General features: G+C 35.8%; 1 protein-coding gene across 9 annotated transcripts in view; it reads right to left on the bottom strand.

The window, feature by feature from the left end:
* Positions 1-22,216, bottom strand: part of TRAPPC8 (trafficking protein particle complex subunit 8) — a 111,023-nt gene that overhangs the window by 29,393 nt on the left and 59,414 nt on the right. For 6 of the 9 annotated variants that reach the window (XM_005586960.4, XM_005586962.4, XM_005586961.4 and 3 more), the window contains 7 exons: positions 15,969-16,193; positions 14,921-15,029; positions 12,409-12,603; positions 11,833-11,963; positions 8,843-8,917; positions 8,296-8,422; positions 6,085-6,239 (listed from right to left, as the gene is read on the bottom strand). In XM_005586960.4, the coding sequence (XP_005587017.3) occupies positions 6,085-6,239; positions 8,296-8,422; positions 8,843-8,917; positions 11,833-11,963; positions 12,409-12,603; positions 14,921-15,029; positions 15,969-16,193 (1,017 nt within the window). Of the gene's footprint in view, positions 1-6,084; positions 6,240-8,295; positions 8,423-8,842; positions 8,918-11,817; positions 11,964-12,408; positions 12,604-14,920; positions 15,030-15,968; positions 16,194-22,216 lie in introns of those variants that run through there. The other 3 variants (XR_012427210.1, XR_012427211.1, XR_012427212.1) reach the window with 1 other exon arrangement.

The following is a 22,216-nucleotide window of genomic DNA, read 5'->3' as shown; positions in this document are numbered from 1 at the left end:
TGTAACCCCAACACTTTGGGAGGCCAGAGTCGGTGGAACCCTTGAGCTCAGGAGTTCAAAACCAGTCTGGGCAACATAGTGAAACCCTGTTTCTACCAAAACTACAAAAAATGAGCCGCACGCCTGTGGTTCCAGCTACTGGAGATGCTGTGGTGGGAGGACTGCTTGAGCCCAGGAAGTGGAAGTTGCAGTGAGCCAAGATCGTGCCACTGCCCTCCAGCCTGGGTGACAGAGTGAGACCCCATCTCAAAAAAAAAAAAAAAAAAAAAACTTTAAATGTCACAACTACACTAACAGCAAGCAAGAAGATAAAGGTAACAACATGAGTGAAACATTCTAATAGTTATAGCTGGCAGTCACTTCATGAAATTCCAGTGAAAATATGTTTTGAATCTAAATGTGAGTGGGACTTCACTATGGCCATATTCTTAAAAAGAAAAAAAAAATCAGATGAAATTTGGGGACATCAGAAGCTTTAAAAATAAATGAGAAAACAAGGGATTAATGTAGAAATTTCACATACAGATTTAATAGGATAAGAAAATAAGCCAGACATAGCATTATACTGAAGACACTGACTCTCTGTACTGATTAGTCAGTGTCAAATAAGCTTATAGTCAAGCTAAAACTTATGGAGGAATTATTACTTTTGAGTTATTACATCCAACACAGCTGCATTAATAAAAAGTGAAATAGAGTATTTAGTGTGTAAAAACACACTAAAATACATACAGACACCTAGATACCATCAAGAAGGTTACAGCATTGGTAAAATGGTAACAGTGACAGAACACATAAAAGACCAGTGGTACCAACTATGTACAGGATCACATGTTCCTTCAGAACACAGGTTTACTAAATATACTATTTTGACTCTTTAAGAAGAATAAGGCCAGGTGCAGGGGCTCACACCTGTAATCCCAGCACTTTGGGAGGTGGGCAGATCACAAGGTCAGGAGTTTGAGACCAGCCTGACCAACATGGTGAAGCCCCATCTCTACTAAAAATACAAAAATTAGCTGGGCATGGTGGTGCGCGCCTATAATTCCAGCTACTCAGGAGGCTGAGGCAAGAGAATCGCTTGAACCTGGGAGGCAGAGGTTGCAGTGAGCCAAGATTGTGCCACTGCACTCCAGCCTGGGTGACAGAGCAAGACTCCGTCTCAAAAAAAAAAAAAAACAAGAACATTTAGCCTTTACTTCAAATGCTCAGTTGCTGAAAATCCTTTTAAATAGTTGATATTTGTGATAGCTTCAAATATAAATGGAAAACAAGACCAAGAACTATCTCACTTCTAATTTATCCTAAAGATATATGTGTGTGAGTACAAAATGACATGCTTAGGATTGTTCATTGTGGCTTTATCTGTAACAGAAAATGACTAGATATAAATCAAATGGTCTAGCTGAATGATACATATATATATAACAGTACTTATGCAGTGAGAAATTAAAGGAGTTTGCGCTTTGCTTCTCTATATGTTAAAATTATTCCTAACAGAAACAACCGTATTTAAAAAAAAAAAAAAAAGATTTAGGGGGAAAGATTTCTAATCCACATAGCTCATTGTTTGAGTTCAGTATGCTATACACATAGTAGTATGCAAATGACTCTTATTTTTATCTTCTCTCAATGAGCTACAGTAACTTTCATTCTCACCCGTTTGATAAATATATATTGTTACAGATTATTTCATCAGACAGTATAGATGGGTAACTACTTCTACTATTCACAAACATCTCAAATTCCATAAAATATTTCTGACATATTAGGCACAGGAATATTCTACAAATTTTTTCACCAGTTTTGATGTCTTCCATTGTCCAAATATAATAAATGGCCTATTAGCTGACTTCCATCATAATCATACTACCTTGTTGAATTAACCAACTTCTCTATTCTCTTACTAGAAAATACTGAGTGATGTTTATGGAACTGAACATCAGTGGCTTTAGGCTTTCTATAGTGCCCATCATATTCTCCTTTCAAGAGTCACTATCTATTCCCAAACTTGTTTACATAAATTAAGTATTGTGTAAACTGCTTTCATCTGTAGCTGAAAGTATAGCTTTTATCTGTAGATAAAAATCTAGACATACACAGTATTTAGATTGTTTGACAAATTGTCCAGATTCTGACTCTGAAGAAACCAAAACTGGAAACTTAAGGTGCAACTTATGGATGTAGTTTAATGCATGAAACAAGATGAAACTCCTATCAGGAAACCCATACCAACACTCATAGAAAAGGTCTCTGCTCTAAATCCATCCCCCCAGAAATGGTGAATAAATGTACATCAGTATGTTTTAAATTAAGGTAAAATGTTTAGGGTATGGATCTACCAATTTTTTTGTTCTTCACTTTACAAGCTTCGTTTCATCAACCAAACACCATTTTTGTTATTATGTAGAATAAGAGGCCCTCTGCTCTAAAATACCCTCTTCAAGAACTGCCTCTATAACAAAATTTTTCTAAAATTGTGATAGGCAAGAAGCAAAGTTAAATACAGACCTAGCAATATCAAAAACCAGATGAATGTAAATATAAAGACTGTTAAGTTTAACAGAGTTAAAAATCCAAGATATCATCTGGTTTAAGTTTCCTTCCTTTCTAACTGAAAAAACTTTCATTTAGAAAATGAAGGCCAGATAATTAGGGATGAGGCTTAAACAATATAAAAGTAAACCTCTATTCATAGGAATATGTTATTTGAGAAGCACTGCAATTAAAAACCATCTGTACATTTAACAATCTTAATAACTGAAGGATACTTAAATGATATGGCTTATTGAAAATTGTAGGTGCTGGGCATGGTTGCTCATGCCTATAACTGCAGCACTTTGGGAAGCAGAGGTGGGTGGATCGCTTGAGCTTAGGAGTTTGAGACCAACCTGAGCAACATAGTGAAACCCGTCCCTACAAAAAACACAAAAAAAATAGCCAAGTGTGGTGGCATCCACCTGTAGTCCCAGCTATTCAGGAAGATCACTTGAGCCCAGCAAGCCAAGGCTGCAGTGATCAGAGATCATGCCACTGCACTTCAGCCTGGTTGACAGAGCAATTCTGTCTCCAAAAAAAGGGGGGGGGTTGGGGAGGAGAGAAAAAAATCATAAGCTAGCAACTAGCAGAATCATTAAAAACAGTATATTTTGGTGTCTTACACTGATTTATTTTGACTACACAGATCAGAATCTTCCTATCTGAAAGTAAGCTCTAACAAATTTTTACATATATAATTCCAAACAAAACGTTCATTACTTAATGACTTTTTTTTTTTTTTTGAGACAGAGTCTTGCTCTGTTGCCCAGGCTGGAGTGCAGTGGCGCGATCTCGGTTCACTGCAAGTTCTGCCTCCCGGGTTCACGCCATTCTCCTGCCTCGGCCTCCTGAGTAGCTGGGACTACAGGCTGCCGCCACCACGCCCAGTTAATTTTTTTTTTGTATTTTTAGTAGAGATGGAGTTTCACCGTGTTAGCCAGGATGGTCTTGATCTCCCGACCTCGTGATCTACCCACCTCAGCCTCCCAAAGTGCTCAGATTACAGGCATGGGCCACCACGCCCGGCCTGGTTCATGATTTTTAAACAATAATGGTGAATAGCCCTAAAATAACATTTGGATCTTAACTCATTTCAATTCATCATCAGTTTTTTAACTCCTAGGCTTTACCAATGCAATTCTAATCAAAATTATTGTGGAAACTTGAAAAGCTTGGACAAAAATGGCACAAGTATAAGAAAAATGAAAAAAAATTAAAGATTATAAAAGGGACTTGGCTTGCCAGATTTAAAAAAAATGATAAAGCAACAGTATAGTACTGACACAGAAAGAAATAAGGAAATATTATCAAACAGAGTAGACTGCATCCAAAAGAAAACCTGGTATGGATACTTTCAGAATATAATAGAAAGATGGCACAATGAGTTGTCCACATTCTATTAATGGTACTGGAACTAAAAAACAAAGTTCGAGCCTTATCTCTTGACAACCAGAAACTGGCACTTGGGTCAGTCCATAAGTTTTTTTTTTATTGCCCTACAAAATTCTTTACATGCATCATAATTAAGCAAGGGTTAAATGTGGACAGAATACAGGTAGTTCAGCAATACTCACCTCTCAGCACACACCACCCATCACCATTTTCTTCAGTATGTTACCTATATCACCACTACATGTATAAGATTACTATCATAAAAATCATCCACTAAGAAGAAATAACATCCAATTAAAAGAGTTCCCAGCACTTTGGGAGGCCGAGGTGGGTGGATCACGAGGTCAGGAGATCAAGACCACCCTGGCTAACACGGTGAAACTCCGTCTCTACCAAAAATACAAAAAATTAGCCGGTGCATGCTGGCACCTTTAGTCCCAGCTACTCAGGAGGCTGAGGCAGGAGAATTGCTTGAACCTGGGAGATAGAGATTTCAGTGAGTCGAGATCCTGCCACTGCACTCCAGCCTGGGTGACAGAGCCAGACTCAGTCTCCAAAAAAAAAAAAAAAAGAGTATAAGCAGGCAATCATATGAACACATGGAGGGGAAAAAAGTCATACAGACAAAAAACACTGATCAACCCTATCAGTTATCAGAGAAATGTAAATAAAAATGTCATTTTTCAATCTGATTTGCAAACATTAAAAAACAAAAACTGGTATTATCCAGAATGGCACAGATGTGAGGCAACAAGCACTCTCACTCTGAAGAAAAGTGCAATTTACTATAGCTTTGCTGAAGGTTATTTTGTAGTATATATTGCAAAATTTAAAATGTATATATCTCTCCACCCAGTAATTCCATTTTTAAAGTCTAGTCAAATCTAGAACATGGACAAAATATATACATAATGATATTTACTGCAAAATTGTCTGTACTGATGAAAAATTAGAAGTAAACCCATTAAGAGCATGAAAATATATTACAGTATATCCAAATAAAAGAATACCATATTTAATGGTTAAAAAGAAGACTGAGTTATGCTATTAAAGACAGAAAGCAAGTACAGGATAAACATGTATAGTATGATTCCACCTATAATTATTACAACTATATATAAGTGAACAATGCAAGGTCTGAAAAGATAAACAGCAATTTAGTATCACTGGCACTTTTGGAGGTAGGTTGCTATCCTTGTAAATTCCCTACTAGATAGAATAACTCTTTAGGATGTGAGAGGAAGGGCCTCTTTTTAGTGTCCACCCTTACATTACATGACCCTACCACCTTTGCCCTGCTCCTCAGGTATAAGCCTGATCCAAAGTGGACCACATCTTTCCTCTAGAAACTTGAAATTTGAAGTGACACAAAGATTGAAAGTTGCTGGACTAGGGTTATATCAAAAGCAATGCTTTCTAGAGGCTTAAAAACATTTGCTCTTAAATTCCCTGGAGCTTCTGCCACTTCTTGTTTAGTATTATAATATGAAAGTATTACAGAACATATTATAATACTTTAATATAATATAATTATAATAATAAAGTATATGTTCCATAAAATATAAAAATATATATTTTATATAATATATATGTTCTATAAAATATAAAATATGGTAATACTTTAGTATTATAGAACAAGGTCCTTCAACTAAATAATACATTTCTCTTTCTCTGGCTATACTACCTAGCAACAGTTTCTATCTTTTGCAACTTTTAAGTTGTATGGTATAAAAGTAGCACAGGATGGGATAAGAAGAAGGTGAAGATAAGAAGAAGGTGAAGAAACACTGCTTTTTATTCAGACACTTCTATGTTGCTTAAGTTTTTTTATAAGCATTCATTCACAAATTATTTTTCATAACTTATGAAAAAGAGTCACTGATTTTTAAAATAGCCAGAGTTTTTTTTTAGAAGTATTTTTCCCAATTTCCATTAATATTTTGAGGATTATATCTTATAGCCCGGCTATGACTTAATGGCAATTTGCATGATTGTCTTACATTGTGAATTAAACACATTTAACACTAGTTTAATGATAATTTAAAAGTATAGTTCAATGTAGTATCAAAAACCTCAGAGCCTAAAATTAATTTACTCAGAATATTTGCTCATATAGATACATTAAGTCCGCAAAATTTTTAAAAAGTGAAATACCTCTAACAGTGGCATTTCTTCTGTGATTATGGGATCTAAACGTCGATCAGGACCATATTTAACAGATGTTTTCTCTTCTTTTGTGTTGTTAAGTCGAGGACCTTGAATTTCTAAATCCTGCTTCCCTCGGACTGACATACTCAAGGAATATTTTCCTGAAATAAAAAAAAATCAATGCCCTAAAATAATTTGGTATGTTAACTGACATCAATTTAACTTGAATATGTGAATACTGTAAGTTTCAGATTATTTCTAGAAAAATTCTAGACAATTTTGATTAACATGATTAATCAAGGAATTTAGTAAATTTTCATCTCATGTTTAACACCAACTAAGGTATGCTACTTAATTTCTCACTTGGTTTTAGATTTACTTTGCAAAAAAGACTACACATTACTCAACAGGAAGTCCTCTGAAATCTGTATTTAACCATGTGCCTATTAACTAACAAAACCTGAGAGAATAACTATCTTAGGCCCAATAATTTAATTTAGGCCATGAGAATGGATATCTATTCACAAAGAAAAGAAGTGGAAAGCAATGAAAAGGTCAACTTTTTACTTTCACTCCTATTCAAATATATACACTAATTTGAATTATTTCTGGAATATAAATAACTGAATCTTCTCAAGAGACTGCACAAAGAAAATTAAATATAGCATAGTTTTCTCAAAATTAAACTTATTTAATATTCATGTGAAATTTTTCCCAAAAGCTTCCATGTAGTGCATATATGTGTGAAAAAACTTAGAGTATAATAACTATCTTTCTTGCGGGACTACTTAAAGCCTTTAATGTGCTGAAAGTCACTGTAATAATCTCAAATCAGATATAAAATATATTGATTCCCACACTTCATGTGACCGAAATCCTTATTAGTATTTTACATAATAATGAGCTACACTAAATCATGAAAACTCTGCTTAGAAGATAGGATTTTAACAGTTAATTCAGAGTCTCTTCCCATTAATATTATACATTAACATATAAAGTATTTTAATGCATATATTTGGTGCCTTAAATAAAACTACCATTTTACTGACAACCATAAATTTGTGTACTAGATTAAGATCCTAGTTATGTACAAGTGTGAAAAGAAAGGAGAGTCAAAAAGCTCTTAATATCCAGTTATCTTGCTTTAAAAATGCAATAAATTAGCATTTTTAAATTATAAATAATTTAAATTATAAATTATATAAATTACAAATAAACCTTGTCTGGTACTTGTCAACCAAAAAATACAAATACAGTACTAAAATGCAGACTACCTTACTCAATTTTAGTGCAAATTTTTTTCTTTAGTAAAATGTTTTAGTTTCTATGGATTCATTTCACTTATTTTTCTTAAATGATGTACTGAATTATCCTAGATATCCAGGCAAGTATATTTAAATGAAAGTCTGAAGAACCAACGAATTTTCCATGTTCCCACTTTCTCAATGTTAATAATCAGCTTTTGTAAATGCTAAATTCATGTTTGTCAAGGACTATTTGTTATAACATAAGACATATCTATTAAAATGAAGAGCCAGAAGTAGGAAGTTTCATGGTAAACTCCATCTCCTAGCACTTTTCCAACTTAAACTCAAATTTAACTACATACAGTAATTACATGGTAATGTTAAATCGCGAAGGGTCCTGAGTTTAAAAAACAAAGAAAACTATGTTAAATGCACATACTGTGTAGTTTTACCCTTCAAAAATATGTAGAACATACTGTATAGTGCACAAAGAATATCAGATTAACACTAAAGCCCTACTCTTTTTTCAAGACAGAAGATATAACTTAAGGTATTTAATATCCAACAATGTGGAAATATAGGTCTTTAATTTGTTCCATGTTTTATAAAAAGGAAATATTCAAAAAATAGAACATATTAAGATGGGTTTTATATTTGCAGCAGACGATCAATGGTTAGAATTTATTTGGTTAGAATTTACTAAATTTGGATCAATAACAGAAAAAAATGCATACAGTCTAAAAATTAACAAAAGAAAACATATCAGAAGGGAATCAAGTTGTTTATTTTTGACACTAGAGATGATGTTAGAAGTTAAAATAATCTAAATTTGTCATTCTTAGATCTGGCTAAATGCCTTTATTTAACGATACATTAAACCTATTTAGAAAATACCAGGTTTTTGTTCATTTTATTCTATAGAATGATTTAAGAAAGTTTTCTAATTGTTTACCAATGCTATAGCCTTTACCTGTGTGACATCCGGGAAGAGCACCAATGCCATCTACTGTCATAGAGCCCTGAATAGTGCCAAGATTATAAACAACTCCCAGAATATGCAGCTCCCCTATGTGATGGGGAAAGAGCTTTAGTCTTGCCTGTGGAGATATTTAAGTCACTCTTATTATGCTTTCATAATATCTTAAATAGCACAATACCTAATTCTATAATGTTGCAAAAACATAAACTCATGACCTAAACTTTTAAAATGCCAATTAATTTATGAAAAGCATCCTCTTCAAAAGAAAATCTCTAAATTTAACAATTATAGGCCTAAACCCTCAATAATAACTTTTCATAATAAGGACATCAAGGAGAAAGCAACAGGCTTCTCAGGAAACTAACAAATTGAAGACCACTGCAAATCACCAATTTCCTCCTGAGCAATTCCTATTTCCTAATCTTCCAAATCTTAGTTCTTAAGAAAACTAGAATATAAAATAAACTGAATAAAGATTAAAAAATTTGTTTTCATCTTACTTTCAGAAATGCATAAAGCAGAGAAATAAAATAATTACCACTTTTGATTCTTCGCCATTAATTAAGAACTCTGAAATAACTTCAGTTCCAATCATTTCAGGTTCACTTGTAACCTAAAAAATAAATTTCATAAATTATACATGCTAATGAGCAAAATATCAGATTAACACTCCTATATATCAATACTTTGAAACAATAACACTAATTGAAGTCTGCATTTACTAGGTTTTTTACCACATGCTGAGCTCTACACAAAATGTTTTTATTTCCACCCCTGGAGTAGACCCAGGCTATAGTAGGCACTCAATATATATTTTTTTCATTTTGTTCAGTCCAACTCAACTGAGAAGGATAAGCAATCGATTCAAAGATGCCACTATCCACAGACCTGTAATCTAACCTACTCAGAAGGCTGAGGCAGGAGAATCACTTGAACCTGGGAGGCGGAGGTTGCAGTGAGCCAAGACGGTGCCACTGCACTCCAGCCTGGGCGACACAGTGAGACTCTGTTTCAAAACGGGGGAGCATATCAAAGATGCCGCCACCAAGATAATAAAACCCTGAGAGAAAATACCTAGTTGCTCATAGTCAACAATGGCCGAAATGCTCATTTAATTTAATCTTACAATAATAGCAAATTTCTTCTTTTGCTCTGACCAGCCTCTTTTTCAAAATTGGTCAATTACATAGAAAAGGTAATGGTGGGCTAAGCACGATAAAGGCAGACAGGTGGACAAAAAGAGCAGTGGAAGAGAGGCAAAAAAGGCCTGTTTCCCCTAAAGCATTCTCTGGTCATGTAGCAAAGCAGAGCTAACTGCCTCATACTGGCGATACACCTGATCCTCATAAATACTATTATACTTTTACTATGACATCATTTAGCACAAGAAACAAAAAACTCCCTACATTCCAGTTCGGCATCTTAGTCCATCACCATCTTAGTCAATTTCTTCATTTCTTAGTCACGAAAAAATCCAAAGAGTTTGAAATTTATAAAAAAATATTATTTTAAGAAATACTTCATCATACAAAATCAAAATATTCACTTAACTTTAAACCTCCTTTCAAATCTCCCATATTGAATAGACTAATATACTTAAAAAGCTAACAAATCTTTTTAAAAACGTTTCCAAGTGTAATTGTTCATACTCTTCTAATGAGTATTCCAGGCATCCAAAACATTAGAAAATTGCAGAAGTTGCTAAAATTCAAGTCAGAATACAGTCTGGGAAATCTCAGTCATTCAAATTATTAACAATGAATATAAATAATACAAAATATCTTCAACAAATTTAACCAGCAAGACTTATTTATTTATTTAATTTTATTGTTTGTTATTTGTTTTTTGTGTGTTTTTTTTTGAGACAAGATCTTGCTCTGTTTCCCAGGCTGGAGTACAATGGCATGACCTCGGCTCATTGCAGCCTCAAGTTCCCAGACTCAAGCAATCTTCCCACCTCAGCCTCCTGGGTAGCTGGGACTATAGATGTGTATCACCACATCTGGCTAATTTTTAAATTTTTTGTAGAGATGGGGGTCTCACTATGTTGCCTAGGCTAAAGCAAGACTTAAAATAAAATAAGGCAAACTTTAAAAAATCAAAACACTTGAGCACTAAAATGCTGGGGTATTTCCCAGTTCCAAAATCTCGCCCCCTTTATTTTTTGCCACATTATTAAAGCATTTAGCAAGGTAGTATTAAAAAAAAGCAAGTTATATAACAGATACTGATGAATAAACTAATAAATTAGTAGTTAAATATATATATGTGTGTGTGTGTGTGTGTGTATATATATATATTTGTCCAAGTTATTTCATTTATAGTCAGTTGGATATTAATAAACTATTTGGCCAGATCATTTCTGCTTCAAAATTAAATATCTTAAATATATAAAAGACTTATTAGACATGGAAATGAAAAGAAAAAATACAAATGAAGTTCTGAATAGACAATTCACAAAAGAGGAAAAACAAATACAAGAGTTCAACTTCACCAGCAATCAATGAAATGGAAAATAAAAGTTAAGATGGCATTTTTAAAATATCAAATCAATAAAGTTTTTAAGTAATACTGCTTACTGTCATAAAGATGAGACACCCAAACCCATATGCTGCTTAGTAAGAAGCTCATTGGTATGAACTTTTGTGAAACCAGCAGGGCACTAAAATACTTTTCCCTAAAATCTTCACTTCATGCCCTGGTATCTTCCCCACAGAAATAATCTAAAGGTAAAAAGCCACGCACAAAAATGTGCACCACAGAATTACTATGATAGTCAACAAATGGAAACTTCCAAAAAAAACTACCAAAGATAGTAAAATAGTTTATGATTCACCCATATGATGTAATATTATGCAAAAATAAAATATTAAGTCACTTTGATATCAGAATATGCCTATAAAACACAGAATGTAAAAAGCAACATACATAGCATGAAGGAATCCCAAATATGTGGGAAAAACATACAAATGAAAATAACTGGAAGCCTGGTGCGGTGGCTCATGCCTGTAATCCCAGCACTTTGGGAGGCTGAGGCGGGAGGATCATGAGGTCTGGAATTGGAGACCAGTGTGGACAACATGTTGAAACCTCATCTCTACTAAAAATACAAAAATTAGCTGGGCGTGGTGGGTAAGCCCATAATCCCAGCTACTCAGGAGGCTGTGGCAAGAGAATCGCTTGAACCTGGGAGGCAGAGGTTGCAGTGAGCCGAGATCGCACCACTGCACTCCAGCCTGGGCAACAGTGCAAGACTCTGTCTCCAAAAAAAAAAAACTGGAAAGATACACAACAACATGTCAAAGTGGTTATTTCTAAATATTATGAAGACAGATGGTTTCGCTTCTATTCCTTATGTTTTTCTGTATTTTCAATTTTCAAAAATAAGTACGTATCACAATTTTTATAACTAAGGAAAAATAAACCAAAAAGAAGTATAGCTCACTGAACAGAGTAAACCGAAATGTTACTACAGCATCTGTTAGGCTGTAACTGAAACATAATTACAAATACCTTTTAATAACTTACTAGTTGTTTAACTTCTTCATTATCCTTTTCACTGAAATCTTTAGGATGAAACTTCCAAAGTAATGACAAATCAGTCAACAAAAGTGGAACTTTCAAAGGGTTTCTAAAAGCCACTTCCACTGTAATTGGTTCTATTTAAAAAAAAAAAAAAAGGCTCAATTAATAACTTTAATAAACATCACACCTCATGCTCAGCTTCGATTTTCTAAATGCATCTTGCTTTCATAGCTCTGCATTTCTGCCAAGACTGTCCTTTATCACCTTATAAATGTCCACGTATTAAGGATTCAGTTGTAATACTACATTACCTCCTTGAAAAGATTTCCCCAATTTCTCTGTACTAAAGGATGCCATTCCCTCTTCTATATTCCAACATCACATTGCAAATTGTTGTAGAAGAGTCCCCATTGTCTGGTTTTATAAATGCAGCTCAGTAAATTATGAGTTCCTAATTTATTTTTGCATCCCCAGCACCAATTATCTTTGCCAAACAATAAATTATCTTGATCAGGCTGTAAGTAAAACAAATAAACAAACAAACAAACAAAAAAACAAATAAAAATTCAAGTATATCACCTTTTACAACAGCAAGTGGAAATCTTGAATTATCTGAGTAACTGTTCAAACAGTATTGTGTGGGATGAAAATTGGATGGAATTACTCCTTTGTTAACCACAGAAACAACTTGTTCCTCAAGTTCTCGCCACTGCTGAGAGGATTCAGAATCATATTCTTGATCAAGACTTACATGAGTAGCTGCTTGTTTTTCACCTAAAAAAAATTTGTAACAACACGTTTATGAAGACTTGCCCACAAATAAAATGTACTTTAAATAAATATAAGGTACAGAAATAAATATATATATACACACATTCACTCTTGCCTATTTCTAATTCTGAGTGAAAAATATACTCTCATTAACCCTAGCTTATCTGGATTTTGCTTATGATATTGATGTTCTTTTCCTCCTGACTCTGAAAGAATGTATTTTCCCTTGTGTCCACAAGCAATTTTTATATGAAACATTTCAAATATACAGAAAAGGCATGGAGACTAATATAACAAATATTTGTATACTAAAATTTAACAAATGTCAACTTTTGCCTATGATCCCAAATATTTTTTATAAAACAAACATCACAGATAGAGTCAATGTCCTCTCTGCACTCCTCCCCTCAATCTTATTACTCTCCTTCGCCCCCAATGGCATTACTTCTTCGCAGAGGTATTCCAAAGTTAAAGTGTATCGTTTTCATCCAGGATTTTACCACATAAGTATATACAAAAAAAATGCATAAAATTAGTTTGTATGTTTGAAACTTATACTGTAATTGACTCCTCACTCAGCATCATGTTGTGGGAAATGTAGAATTAGCATGAATTCTCATGTACTGCAGCGTAAATCCATTATGTGAATATACAAAAATATATCAATTAATTCTCTATTAGGAATTCTAGTTCTTTCACTCTTTTGCTATTACAAACAATGCTACTACGAATATGACAATTTTTTTAAAAAAATACTAAATCATATCTCAAGGACAAACATACTGATTAAATTCAAATATAACAGCATTTAAAATTACAAAGTTTAACAGCCATCGAGAGCTTTAAAATATATGTATTTATACAATACATTTGTATAGATTTAGGGGGTACAAGTGATGTTTTGTTATACAGATATATTTCCCTGGTGGCAGTCTGGGCTTTTAGTGTAGCTATCAACCAAATAGTGTACATTGTACCCATAAGTAATTTCTCATCCTTCACTCCCTACCCTCCCAAGTCTCAATGTCTATGTGTACACATTATTTAGCTCCAAACCCACTTATCAACGAGAGCATGTAGTATTTGACTTTCTGTTTCTGAGTTATTTAACATAAAATAATGAAAAGCTTAATATATTTACACTTTTGTTCCATTATTGCCATCCTAGGGCTCAATCCTAAAGAAATAATGCTGCATTTTTAAAATAGTCTTAAAAGAACAGCAGAACACTGGTAACAGAACATTGGTATTCTCTGCTTCCATGTACATTTGAAAATTTTCATAATAAGACAATTAAAAAACAAATTTTATCTACAAAGATGTCCATCACAATACGATTTTTTTTTTTTTTTTTTTTGGAGACAGAGTCTTGCTGGAGTGCAGTGGTGCGATCTCGGCTCACTGCAACCTCCGCCTCCTGGGTTCAAGCATTTCTCCTGATTCAGCCTCCCAAGTAGCTGGGACTACAGGTGCATGCCACCACGCCCAGCTAGTTTTTTGTATTTTTAGTAAAGACAGGGTTTCACCGTGTTGGCCAGGATGGTCTCAATCTCTTGACCTCATGATCTGCCCACCTTGGCCTCCCAAAGTGCTGGGATTACAGGTGTGAGCCACCATGCTTGGCCACAATATAATTTTATATAAGCAAAAGATGGAAACAGTCTATATATATCAAGTGGATGTTAAAATAAAGTACTTTATAAGCACTGAATAGAGTATCTTACTAACATTAAAAGTTTATGAAGATTATATAATAACAAAAGCATTATTTATGTGAGAAAAGCTGTTGTAATTACAACTGTTTTGTTTTCATTGTTTTTAGTTTTTAAAGCTGGGAAGAAAAACACCAAAATAGTAGTTATCTTCAGGTGGCAGGACAAAAGAAGTAATAAAGAGCTATTCATTTTCTCTCTTTTTTTTTTATTTTGAGACAAAGTTTCACTCTGTCGCCGGGCTGGAGTGCAGTGTCGTGATCTTGGCTCACTGCAACCTCCGCCTCCCAGGTTCATGCCATTCTCCTACCTCAGCCTCTTGAGCAGCTGGGACTACAAGTGTGTGCCACCACACCCAGCTAATTTTTTTGTATTTTTAGTAGAGACAGGGTTTCACCATGTTAGCCAGGATGGTCTCGATCTCCTGACCTCATGATCTGCCGGCCTCAGCCTCCCAAAGTGCTGGGATTACAGGAATGAACCAACCGCGCCTGGCTGAGCTATTAATTTTCAAATATTCAACTATACATCGTTTTTTAAATGGAGAAAGGAAAAAAGTTTTTTTAAAATTGTCATTAGGTAATTAGGCTAAATAAAACTTCACTAACCATCTGCTGGTCGTCTGTCATGGCCAAAAAAAACCCGTGTTGCTGAACTGTTAATATATGGTAAAGGAAGCTGTGGCAAAGGACCATCTGGTGACAGCTGACTTACATTCTGAGAGAAATATAAAAGGGAAAAAAAGAGGTAGTTTTTGTGAAAATGGTATTTTTGTTTCCTCATTTCTTAATACACAAGGCATTAAAAAGATGTTAAGCAAGAATATTAAGATATACAATTACTAGTTTTATTTCACGTATCAGTCATAAAATTTTACAACTCGGAAGAACTTCAGATATTTATTCTGTCTCAAAAGAATCTTACTGAGGCTACTCAGCTGATTATCTGGATGTTAAACGTGCAAAATTTATTTTAGTAAGCGTTTTACTTCTTATGACTCATTATAGCATCCTATCTGCCAAAATTCTAACCCATATAATTTCAAATTAATAAAGTCTAGACCCTAAGGGTAGTTATTTTCTGCAGGATAGATATAATATGCTCTACTCATAGGCCCTGGGAAAAGATTTACAACTTCCCATTTTTTCCATAAAACAATGCTTTATATGTTGTATCTGCTTGCCTCAGTGAAACAGTCCTTCTTCCTGTTAACTTTTTTGCATTGCACCATAATAGCCTGTCTACTTTCCACAGATCCATACCTCCTCATCTTTCACAAGGAAAAGAACATAGAATGTCCATCTCCAAAGGATGGTAAAGAGAACCCACTTAAAACCAACTGTAAAATCGGTTATGAGTCTATAAAAGCATGATGAATAAAGAATCTAGAAAACCCGTGGAATCTTTTTTTTTTTAAGATCAAAAGAATAACCATAAATCAGGTATTCATTGTAATATTAAAATTCTCTTTTCAAGAACTGTGGAAGGGGCGATGTAACCAAGATCTATAGCCAAGAAGCCTAGCCTGCCACAGCTTGTTTATGACTGATAACTACATATATTCTAATAAAACTATCCTAAGATAAGGTAATAAATAAACACTTTTCACTAAAATACAGTTTTAATATCTACTCCTGAATGAAAATAAGCATTCACCTTGTAAACATAAAGATATTCTCTGAGGAAAGCCCCTTGTTGAGCAGCAGATTGTTTACTTTCATTGATTAAAATATGCCTAAAAGCAGACACAGCATTGTCCAGTTGTCTAAGAGTATAGGACTGGCGCCCAATAGTGAAGTTAATGTGATCCTCTGCAAGAGACCAGCCTTTTCCTTTATAAACTTGCATGGCTTGACAATAACAGCGTAAAGCATGCTTTTTCTGTAAGAAAATAAACAAAATAATGTATTATACTCCAAATTTGTTTGAACTAGAAAAAACAAATACAAACACACACATAGAAACAATTAAGTAACTGGTTCTTCCTCTAAGGGAGACTGCGATAATGAAGAAAATAAAACTAACATTTATGATAATCCCTTCACAACTATATACGGCATGATATAGATTAAGTTACCTGAGCCATTTTGTGTGTGTGTGTGTGTGTGTGTGTGTGTATGTTAGAGAGGAGTAGGGGACATAAAGGAGGGTAAGGGAGACCAGACTGCTTTGACATCTGCCCACTACTTCTCCGAGCCACAATTTCAAAACGTCAACTTCAGAGGAAAGAGTTTACTTCTCAACTTGACTTTATCTACCTCAAATTCTTTCTGGAAAAAAGCCAAGGAATATGTAAACAAACAAACTTCAACATCTAAAATGGTTAGATTTCACTAATACTATGATGAAAAAAATGTTTTCATACTCTAACTAGAAGCATGTTTTGTCTTCAAAGAGTTTCTTCATATTAAGTAAAACATCAAACACATTTATCAAACTTTTTTCTTGCCTACAGAGACTTAGGTTGAATGTATGTGGCTACATATGCCAGAGTACACATACGCCATAGTATTCCACAGCACAAAGTCTAATAATATACAAATAAACTTTTTTTTTCCTACATTAACAATTCACATACTGGACCAACCATGCTGATCCCAGCCTGCCAGCCTGCCTGCCTGCCTGCCTGCCTGCCTGCCAGCCAGAACTCACTGGCCAGTCTTGTGACCACTGAAAGGTTATACCTCATGCGGTTCAAACAAAGCAGTGGGCTAGGACAGCAGCACAGTAAACACTGCCTGGGCCAGACAGGACTGCATCAGGTGCTACCACAGCCTCCTTTTTAAGGTGCTGTTGCCAAGTGTCAGGGCATACTTCCTGGTGTTCGGTGCATCTACTGCAGGACTTAAGAAGAGCAAGAGATTAATAATATACCAGAATGATATACAAAACGTGTGTTCAAAATGGAAAATTGCAAGGAATGCCAAAATCTTAGGAGTATTGTAGTAAGAATGCAGTATTTGTGGTGATAAACATCACCAATGTAAAAAATCAAAAGAGGTACACAGAAAGACAGATTCTGAATGTTCTCACTCATATGTGGGAGCTAAAAGTGGATTTCATGAAGATAGAGAGTGGACTGGTGATTACCAAAGGCCAGGGAGAGTGGGTGAAGGAGAATGAAGTTGATTAATAGGTACAAATATATGGTTTGATAGAAGAAATAAGAAGACCTAGTGTTAGATCAGCAGGGTGGCTATAGTTTACAACAATCTACTCTACATTTCAAAATAGAGAATTTGAATGGTTCTAAGGTGATGGATATCCCAAGTACACTGACTTGACCTTTATAAATTATGTGAATGTATGAAATTATCACATATACCCCAAACTATGTATGTCTACTATGGACCAATTTTTTTCAAAGGAGAGTATTTTCTTCCAAGATCGCTTACAGCCGGGAGGGGTGGCCCACGCCTGTAAGCCCAGCACTTTGGGAGGCTGAGGTGGGCAGATCATGAGGTCAGGAGATCAAGACCATCCTAGCTAAAACAGTGAAACCCCATTTCTACTAAAACTACAAAAAATTAGCCAGGCAAGGTGGCAGGCGCCTGAAGTCCCAGCTACTCAGGAGGCTGAGGCAGGAGAATTGCGTGAACCCGGGAGGCGGAGACTGCAGCGAGTCAAGATTGCGCCACTGCACTCCAGCCTGGGCGACAGTGCAAGACTCGGTCTAAAAAAAAAAAAAAAAAAAAGATCACTTACTAGGGACCTCAGATGCCAGCTCTCCTCAGAAAGATCAAAGTAATTAATGGTCCAAACAGAAAACTGAAAAAAGACAGCCAGGATCAGATGAAGAGTGCATGGAAAGAAACTAGAGTGCAGGAAAGGAAAACAACAAGAGTTTGGCAGGGATCGACCACTGAGGTACACAAAACCCCACAGAAAGGGTAAGTGGGAGTACTTCTCTGCTGCCCTCTCCCCTCTGATCATCTGTTCACCATCCAACTGATGGCGAGTCCCTCTGCCCTCATGACCCAGGACAACACTAACAGTGGCAGTTTGAGAACGTCCCAGGGACAAGGATGGGGGTGGCCAACTCACACAGGCATGCCCGCCCTCCTTTCAGGCCTGAACTGAGATAGTAGATACCACTGCCTTGCCCAGGAAATCTCTGCTCTTGAATCACCGCTGCATCACCAGATCCCTAACATGTTCACAACTGCTGTGACATTAGCAAGTTTAGGAGACCAGTGGGTCCCCAGAGAAGGTGTGAGACCCATGGAGATGTAACCCCTAACTTAGGCTGCCCCTAGAGGAAGGGGGGACTGCAGCCTGCCAAAGCCCCACCTTGAGACAAAGGTAATGCAAACAAGCAACAATCGCTGAAGTGGGCAGCCCCAGTGGCTGGAAATGAAAATGAAGAAGGGCTCATTTCCCGCCCACCCCATCCACTATTGTGGACACAGGAGAGGTTCTCCCTGCTGGGAGCTGGCAGATGTATTCTTGGGGAAAGCACTTTTCATGCTTTCTGTGATGGCTCCATCCAGTTAAAAACGAGCCCATGGCCAGGCATGGTGGCTCAAGCCTATAATCCCAGGCACTCTGGGAGGCCGAGGCAGGTGGATCACCTGAGGTTGGGAGTTCGAGACTAGCGTGACCAACATGGTGAAACGCCGTCTCTACTAAAAACACAAAATAAGCCAGGCGTGGTGATGCGTGCCTGTAATCCCAGCTACTTGGGAGGCTGAGGTAGAAGAATCGCTTGAATCCGGGAGGCAGAGGTTGCAATGAGCCGAGATCGTGCCATTGCACTCCAGCCTGGGCAACAAGTGACAAAACTCTGTCTCCAAAAAAAAAAAAAGTGATCCCATATCAACTGGGCTTGCAGGAATGGCAAGGCCCAATTCTCCCTCCCTACAGAGAAGCATCTGGGCAACAGAAGGTGGACAAGCCGCAAAGTTGTTTACTCTGTACTACAGGAAGAAATTCTGCCCTGAACCCATTTTGGTGGTAGCTGCCCATTTTGGTGGAAGTGTACTCTGGCCAGGGCCCAATGGACAAAGTCTACATGAACTGATGGTTGTGAGCCCTCTGACAGGGGCGTGATAAGGAAGCTTCTGTCTGCTCAGGATGAGTAACTGGTGCACCCCACCCGAAAAAAGGATCAAATAATCTACAAAGTAAATATTATCAGACTAACAAACAGACTTCTCAGAAGAAACCTTACAAACAAAAAGAGATTGGGGGCCTGTTTTTACCCTTCTTAACGACAAAAAAAAAAAAAAAAAAAAAAACTGCTAGCCAAGAATTTTACAGCCTGCCAAACTAAGCTTTATAATTAAGGAAAAAATAGTCTTTCCCAGACAAGAAAATGCTTAAAAAAATTTATCACCACCCGACCATCTCTACAAGAAATGCTCAAAGGAGTTATAAACATGGAAAAAGGATGATACCTGCCTGCTACCATAAAAGTGGTAAGTACATGTAAGTACAAAGTTCAAAGATCCTATAAGGCAGTTATATAATTGGGACTACAAAGCAACTAACAACATTATGACAAGTACAAAACCTCACTTACAATATTAACCTTGAACAAAAATAGCTTAATTGTTCCACTCAAAAGACAAGATCCAAGCATATGCTACCTACAAGACCTAATAAGATAGACCTAATAAGACCTAATAAGATAGGTCTTATTACACAGACCTATATTCTGTGTAATAAGACCCATAAGCTTGGCCGGGCGCGGTGGCTCAAGCCTGTAATCCCAGCACTTTGGGAGGCCAAGGCAGGTGGATCACGAGGTCAGGAGATCGAGACTATCCTGGCTAACACGGTGAAACCCCGTCTCTACTAAAAATACAAAAAAAAACTAGCCGGGCGTGGTGGCGGGCGCCTGTAGTCTCAGCTACTTGGGAGGCTGAGGCGGGAGAATGGCATGAACCCGGGAGGCGGAGCTTGCAGTGAGCCGAGATCACGCCACTGCACTCCAGCCTGGGAGACACAGCGAGACTCCGTCTCAAAAAAAAAAAAAAAAAAAAAAAAAAGACCCATAAGCTCAAAGTAAAGGGGTGGAGAAAGATCAATTATGCAAATGGAAAACAAAAAAGAACAGGGGGTTATTATACTTGTTATCAGATAAAACAGACTTTAAACCAACGACAGAAAAAAAAAAGACAAAGAAGGGAATTATATAATGATAAAGAGTTCAATTCAACAAGAAGATTTAACCAGCCTAAACATATACATACTCAATACCAGAGCATACAATTTTATAAAACAAATACTACTAGACCGAAGAAAAGACAAACAGTCATATAATAATACTGGGGGACTTCAACACCCCACTGACAACACTAGACAGATCATCGAGGAAGAAAACTAACAAAGAAACTCTGGAATTAAATTGGACTCTTGACCAAATGGACCTAATAGACATCTACAGAACATTCCAACTGACAACCACAGGATATACATTTTTCTCATCTGCGCATGGAACAGTCTCTGAAGTTGACCATATACTGAGTCACAAAGCAAGTCTCAATAAGTTCAAAAAAGTCAAAATCATTATCAAGGATCTTCTCAGACCATAGTGGAATAAAATTAGAATTCAATACCAGGAGGAACTCTCAAAACCATACGAGTACATGGAAACTAAAAAACTTGGTATTGAATGACTTTAGGGTAAACAATGAAATTAAGGCAGAAATTTAAAAAAATTTTGAAACAAATGAAAATAGAGAGAGCATACTTCTGGGACACAGCAAAAGCAGCGTTAAGAAGAAAGTTTATAGCACTAAATGCTTATATCAAAAAGACAGATCTCAAATTAATAACTTAATGTCACACCTAAAGGAAACAGAAATAAGAACAAACCAAGCCCAAGCTGGCAAAAGAAAAGAAATAAAGATCAGAGCAGATCTTAATTCTTTAAATGAAATCAAGACCAAAGAAATCATACAAAGTATCAACGAAATAAAAAGTTATTTGAAAACACAAACAAAACTGATGAGAATACTAGGCAAGATTAAGCAAGAAAAAGAAAATATGATTTTAATAAGCACAATCAGATATGACAAATGTGACATCACAACTGATACTACAGAAATACAAAAGATCCTCAGAGACTACTATGAACCCCTATACACACAACTAGAAAACCTAGAGGAAATGGATTAATTCCTAGAATCATAAGATCTCCCAAGACTGAATCAGGAAGAAACTCAAATATTGAATAAGTCATTAACTAGTTACAAAATTCCATCAGTAATTAAAAAAAAAAATCAACAAATGAAGCCCAAGATCAGCTGGATTCAAAGCCAAATTCTACCATATGCACAAAGAAGAGCTGGTACCAATTTTACTGAAACTATTCCAAAAACAAAAATTTATATATATATATATATATAAAGGAAGAAAGATTCCCCCTTAACTAATATCATCCTGATATCAAAATCTGGCAATGGCATACACACAAAAAGAAAACAAATCAATACCCATGATTAACACAGGTGCAAAAATCATCAATAAAATACTAGCAAACCAAATCCAGCTGGACATCAAAAAGTCAAATTAATCACAATCCAGTGGGTTTTATTCTAGAAATACAAGGATGGTTCAATATTTGCAAATCAATAAATGTTACTCACCACATAAAGAGAATTAAAAACCATATGATCATCTCAATAGATACCGAAAAAGCATTCAATAAAGTCCAAAATCCCTTCATGATAAAAACCCTTAACAAACTAAGTAAGAAACATACCTAAAAATAGTAAGACCCATATATGACAAACTCACAGCAAACATCATACTGAATGAGGAAAAGTGGAAAGCATTCCCTCTAAGAAGTGGAACAAGTCAAGGATGTACACTCTGCACTCACACCACTCCTATTCAACATAGTACTAGAAGTCCTAGCCAGAGCAATCAGGCAAGAGAAAGAAAGAAAAAGCATCCAA

The sequence above is a fragment of the Macaca fascicularis genome, chromosome 18, assembly GCF_037993035.2.
Source record: "Macaca fascicularis isolate 582-1 chromosome 18, T2T-MFA8v1.1".
Lineage (NCBI taxonomy): Eukaryota > Metazoa > Chordata > Mammalia > Primates > Cercopithecidae > Macaca > Macaca fascicularis.
This window is presented reverse-complemented; position numbering and strand designations above follow the sequence as displayed.